General features: G+C 38.5%; 1 protein-coding gene across 1 annotated transcript in view; it reads left to right on the forward strand.

Annotated features, from left to right (window-relative positions):
• Positions 1-5316, forward strand: part of LOC143299400 (GATOR1 complex protein NPRL2-like) — a 29707-nt gene extending 24391 nt beyond the window's left edge. The window contains exons 10-11 of the mRNA XM_076612581.1: positions 2228-2388; positions 4558-5316. Coding sequence (XP_076468696.1) covers positions 2228-2388; positions 4558-4625 — 229 coding nt within the window. The 3' untranslated portion in view covers positions 4626-5316. The remainder of the gene's footprint in view (positions 1-2227; positions 2389-4557) is intronic.
• Positions 5317-6000: the final 684 nt, after the last annotated feature.

Raw genomic sequence — 6000 nt, forward strand, 5'->3', positions numbered from 1 at the left:
TCAATGCAAATAGTTTGGCTTAATAGTGAAGACATTTGGTTCAATATTAATACAAGTAGTCTGAAGTAATATTGAGGACATCTGGTTCAAGATTGACACAAGTTGACTGGCTTAACTCTCTCCATACGAACGGCGAAAGAGACGACGTTAAAAGCGTTTCAGCCCAATTACCATCATCAAAATATTGCAAGCGGAAGGCACTTATACTGAAGAGGTGAATGTTGACAAAGAATACCACAGTTCTGACAATGGAAGCTAAAGGTTGGGTCATTCACAGACACCCACTGGACATCCAAGGGGTCTGAGGACTGAGGTCTGAGGAGAAGAGAGGACTGGCCATACTGAGTGAGTTAACACTGAGGACACTTGGCACAAGATCAGATTGATACAAGTAGTCTGAGGTAATATTAAGGACACTTTGCTCAGTATTGATGCAAGTAGTTTGATGTAATATTGAGGATACTTGGCTCAATATTGGTTTGAGTATGCTGGTGTTGTACTGAGGACACATTAGGGCTGATAACAAAGCACAGACAGAACCCATAACTTTCAGATTGAAATTGCTATATTTACTTAGTGGAGTAATTGAAATTTCCTTAATTTTTTAGCTCATAATTTTCAGTTAAAGTCAAAATTTGGGCCATACTTCTTGGATGTTCTTTCTTTCTTTTTCATCTTGTATGTTAGTCTGATTAAAAAAAAAGAATCTTTTGCTGACGACAATGTTCAGCATGATTGTACCATTGCTTTCAGCAAAAGCTACCATGATTTTTAGCATGAAAGTATCAGTATTACAGGCCCATGGAGTTTAAGAAATAATAATAATAATAATAATGGATACTTATATAGCACACTATCCAGAAATCTGCTCTAGGTGCTTTACAAAAACGCTTTTGATAACATAAAACATTATATCTATGTTACATACACACACCAAAATGTGACCACACACACACACACACACACGCACGCACGCACGTACGTGCACACACACACGCACGCACGCACACACACACACACACTGCATACATACATTTTAACATACATGTGTATCTAACAGCTACCCTAACAAATACGCACACATAGGCAGGCACAAACTTACATAAACACACGCACACACAATACACATTGATATACATGCATGTAGTTGTGGACCTGCCACAATTGAACTTATTGCTGAGGGAAAAGGTGAGTTTTGAGACGAGATTTAAAAGATGCGAGGGAATGAGAGTGACGGAGGTTATCAGGGAGCTTGTTCCACGTCTTTGGCGATTGAAAAGAAAACGATCTGTGTCCATAGGTCTTACTTCTGACGTGAGGTATCCTGAGAAGTCGAGTATCAGAGGAAGAACGGAGCTGGCGAGACGGGGTATAGATATGGATGAGTTCAGAAAGATACTTGGGGCCAGATCCGTTGACTGCAGAAAAGGTCAGAGTGGATAGCTTATAGTCTATTCGATCAGAAACAGGCAACCAGTGGAGAGACTGAAGGAGAGGAGAAACATGGTCAAATTTAGAAGCTCTGCAAATGAGTCTGGCAGCGTTATTCTGAATTCGTTGGAGTCTGTCTAACAGGTATTTGGGAAGGCCGGCCAAAAGAGAGTTGCAGTAATCCAATCTTGAGAGAACCAGAGAGCATACAAGTGTCTTGGTTGCATCGGTTGAGAGATAGTGGCGGATAGAGCTGATTCTACGCAGTTCCAAATAGGCAACTTTACAGATATTCGAAATGTGCTGTTGGAAGGAAAGAGACTGGTCCAGGATTACACCAAGACTGCGAACAGAGGGAGAAATACTACATCTCTCTATGACTTTTCAGTTTTCTGCTGCATATTTGTTTTTTTGTATGCTAAAACAACAGAATAAAACTAAACAAAAAGTTGAAGATTGCGGTTTTGTTCTTTTGAGATAACACATGTTGTACTCCACTGTGTATATTACACAAAATGCTACCTCTGACCCATGCAGTTTCATTGATTTTTCATTGACATGAATAAAACTAAATTGAAATTTAAAAAGATAGCATAGAAAGTCAGTACAAACATGAAAATAGTAAAGTAGTGTGTATATATGTGCGCGTGTGTGTGTGTCTGTGCATGTGTGTGTGTGTGTGTGTGCATGCATGTGTGTGTGTGTATTTGTACATGTGTGTGTGCATGCTTGCATGCATGTGTGTGTGTGTGTGTCTCTCTCTCTCTTTAACTTCTCCCCTCCTCCTCTCTCTCAGGCGTCTGATCCAGTTTGGCCTTCTGAAGGGCTTGATTCGTCGGATGCAAAAGTACCCAGTGAAGTTGCCCAGTGAGAGTGCAGACATGTCACCTCGACTGCAGCCCATTGTCAAGTGGCTGGGAGGAAACCACAGTTATGACGAAATTTCATGCAAAACAGGTGAGTGTATCTGACCTCTCACCTCACTGTGGATTTGCTTGTTCTTTGTTGGAAGTGACGTAAAAAAAAAATTTAAAAAAAAGAACAAGAGGCAAAGCCTTCAAGACTCACTTGTGCTTCACGCTTTATCCTGTAAAGGAATCATAGGAGGAAAAAAAAGAGATTTTAAAAATGGTTGAAAAGTGCTCTGTATTAAATATGATGGATAAGCTTGGGAGAAGAAAAAAGAAAAGAAAAGAAGAAAAATGTAATGTTTAAGATGAGAAAGATCAGTTTAAAGCAAATTAAGTCCCCTAGCATTAATTTCCCTTCCTTACTCTCTCCACCAAAACGTTTGCAAAATAAATAAAACTTCCATGCGTAGCAAAAGAAGTTCCGGTTTGAACAAAAATTGATAATAATGACTGCTATTGTTGTTGTGTCAGAATATCAGATCAAAGTGCCAAGTTTAGAGAATACAAAAAATATAAATATAACAGTAAATGCAGTTTGCATATAATTAGGCTTCATTTTAATTTTTTTGTGCCCATCCCACAGGTGCAATATTGTTTTAAACAAGATGACTGGAAAGAATTGAATTTTTCCTATTTTTATGCCTAATTTGGTGTCAACTGACAAAGTATTTGCAGAGAAAATGTCAATGTTAAAGTTTACCACGGACACTTGTTTACACAAGTGAGTCAAAATTAAATAAAATGAATAGACGCTCTTAAGTTTTGAGAATGCTTGAAGGCGCATTGAAATGGTGGCCCTGTGGTAATGCGCCCGACTAGGAAGCAATTGTCCATGGGTTCAAGTCCCATACACAGACCAGGATTTTTGCTCCCCCCCACCCCCTCCGTCCCCCACTCCACTAGACCTTCAGTTGATTGGTGGTCTGGGTTCTGGTCATAAATAGAATTGCGCGATCAACAACCATCTACCTGAAGATCTAGTCATCAACCCCATCCACATGTAATATGCAGCTTCTGTTCAAATGTGTGTGTGTGTGTGTGAGAGAGAGAGAGAGAGAGAGAGAGAGAGAGTTTGTGTGTGTGTGTGCATGTGTGTGTGTGTTTGTGTGCAGTGCGTGCATGTGTGAGTATGCACAAGTTTTTATATTGATATGCTCTTGTATGTATCCTAATTTCTACTGTATCTGTGTTTGTGTATGATTTTGGATTTATGTTCCTGTCTTGTTATGTACTGTCCCCCCCAATATTCCTTGTGACCCCAGTACACTTGGTAATAAAGACATATTCTGTTCTGTTCTATTCGGATGAGATGATAAACCAAGTTTCTCATGTGCAGTATGTACTTAGTGCATACAAAATCACCCAGCAATAGTTGTGTGGTTTTTTGCCTGCATAAATTCTGTAGAAAAGTCCGCTTTGATAGTAAAACAAATACACTTGCATACAGACAAGAAAAGAAAAGATAAAAAGGGTTGTGGTGCACTGTGGTGACACGCTCTCACTGGAGAAAGATACCTGAATTTTACTTTGAGAAATCTGTTGTGACAAAAAGTTATGGAAAAAAAAAAACAAAAAACAAACAAAACAAAAAATCCCCAATTTCTGTGCTGGTTTTGAAACAGTCTCCGTGTTTGTCGCTTTTTCAGTGGTGGTATCTCATGTACGACTGAATGATATCAGCTGTTTTTGCTTCACACTAAACTTGAGATAATTCATGGTAGGGTTTGGATGAATTATTGACATGTATAAACAAACTGGTATTATTTGTTTAATTTATGATTCTACACATGCCAAAAAAAAAAAAAAAAAAAAAAAAAAGAGTTAGCAATGACATCTGTTGAATTGACAGGTGGGTTTTTTGGGGTTTTTTTTTTGGGGGGGGGGTGGGGTTATTGATTTTCTTTTTTAATATGTAAAGAGATCGGTAATGTTATTTGCTTAATTGACTTATTTCTGCATATTTTAACAGACTGGTAATTATGTTTGTTTAATTGACATGTTTCTCTTGATTTGTGTATTAAATTTTAGTCTTGCAGTAGTTAGTACTGTTTTGTCATGAACATGTTTTCTTGCATTTTTACATATTTTGTTTTTCTTGCGGTTAGGTTTGAAAGCTTGGAAAAGTCCATTATAAATTTGTAACTTTAGAAAGAGTCAGCAAAGAGCTATATGATGCTGATTTTTGTTTTTGTTTTGTTTTTATCTTTCCAAACAGGCCTGGGTTATCAGGAACTGGAAGATTTGATAGAGAAGGATCCCACCTGCGTTGTTTGCTGGAAGTGACAAGTGACACTTGACTTTACGAAACAAAACCAACAAAATATATTGGGTGGGGTGGGGGGCATTTAAAGGAATTAGTTTTGATTTCTGTATACTTCACTTCAAGGAAGACTTGTGTCTTGCTGAAGAAAGACTGTATACTGCCCTGAAATGCCTGTATGTGGTGTGCCATTTTATACAGCTCACTGAAAGCCATTGAAAGAGTTTTGGTCGTTTATAAATGAATCATACCAGTTTGGGAGAATTGCTTGGAAAAAAGAAAGAGAGAGAGAGAGAGAGAGAAAGTTTTTACCTGAGATGGGTAGAAAAATTATCTCCAGGAATGCGTTTAGGTAGATGTTGCGATACAGCTAATGATTGAAGTGTGTACAGAGACCAGGTTTTTATGATGAAAAGTTGTGGGTGTGTAAAATTTTGATTGTTTTTTTATATGTTATTTTGATAGTCTGAAACATACTGGGTGAAAAAATGAGAGGAGTAAAATGATTGTCAGTGATTGCTTGGTGGGTTCATGTGTGTATGTGTTCATGTATGTGTGTGTCTGTGTGTGTGTGTATGTGTATGTATGTTGATGTATGTGTGTGCGTGCGTTGATTGTCCATGTGTGTGTGTTTGTTGATTGTGTGTTGATGTGTGTGTGTATGTGCGTTGATGTATGTATGCATGTACAATGATTGCCTATATGTGTGAACATGTGTTGTTGTGTGTGTGTGTTGATATGTGTATTTTGTTGTGTGTGTGTGTGTATGTGTTTGAAGAATGTGTGTGTTGATGTGTGTGTGTGTTTCAAGCGTAGAAAATAGCTGAATCATTATCACATGCACAGTTGTGATAACTGACTTGATAAAAATGTTGCAATACAGAGCTGGTTTGATCAAAGTCATCCATACCAGTATGTGGATAAACAAGCAGATGACATTCAGTCTTTGCATGGCCAGTGTTTCCCAGTGAAAACAGTGCCAGTTTTGTGTGTGTGTTCAGTTGTGGTGGGTGTGTGAAATTTGGCTTGGATCTGTGTTTTCAAGTGCAGTCAGTTTGACATTGGGAAAGAGGTAGGAGAAAGATGATCGGACACTGACTACTTGGTGGAGGAGGGAGGAAAGGGGGTTCAGTCTTTAACTTGTGTTCACTGTGAGTGGTGTTAGAGGTGTGGGCTTGTGTGTGTGTGTGTGTGCATGTACGTGTGTGTGCGTGTTTGTGCGTGTGTGTGTTTTTGTGTTTGTCTCTGTGTGTGTGTGTGTGTGTGTGTATTTGTGCGTGTATGTGTGTGTTTGAATCAGGTGTGGAAGATAGTGAAGTAATGTTATCACATTTTTAGCAGTGATAACTGCCAGGTTAATAAGGTCACACTGTATTTCTGTCTGCTTTGGCTGAAACA

This window comes from Babylonia areolata, chromosome 25 (genome assembly GCF_041734735.1).
Source record: "Babylonia areolata isolate BAREFJ2019XMU chromosome 25, ASM4173473v1, whole genome shotgun sequence".
Classification (NCBI taxonomy): domain Eukaryota; kingdom Metazoa; phylum Mollusca; class Gastropoda; order Neogastropoda; family Buccinidae; genus Babylonia; species Babylonia areolata.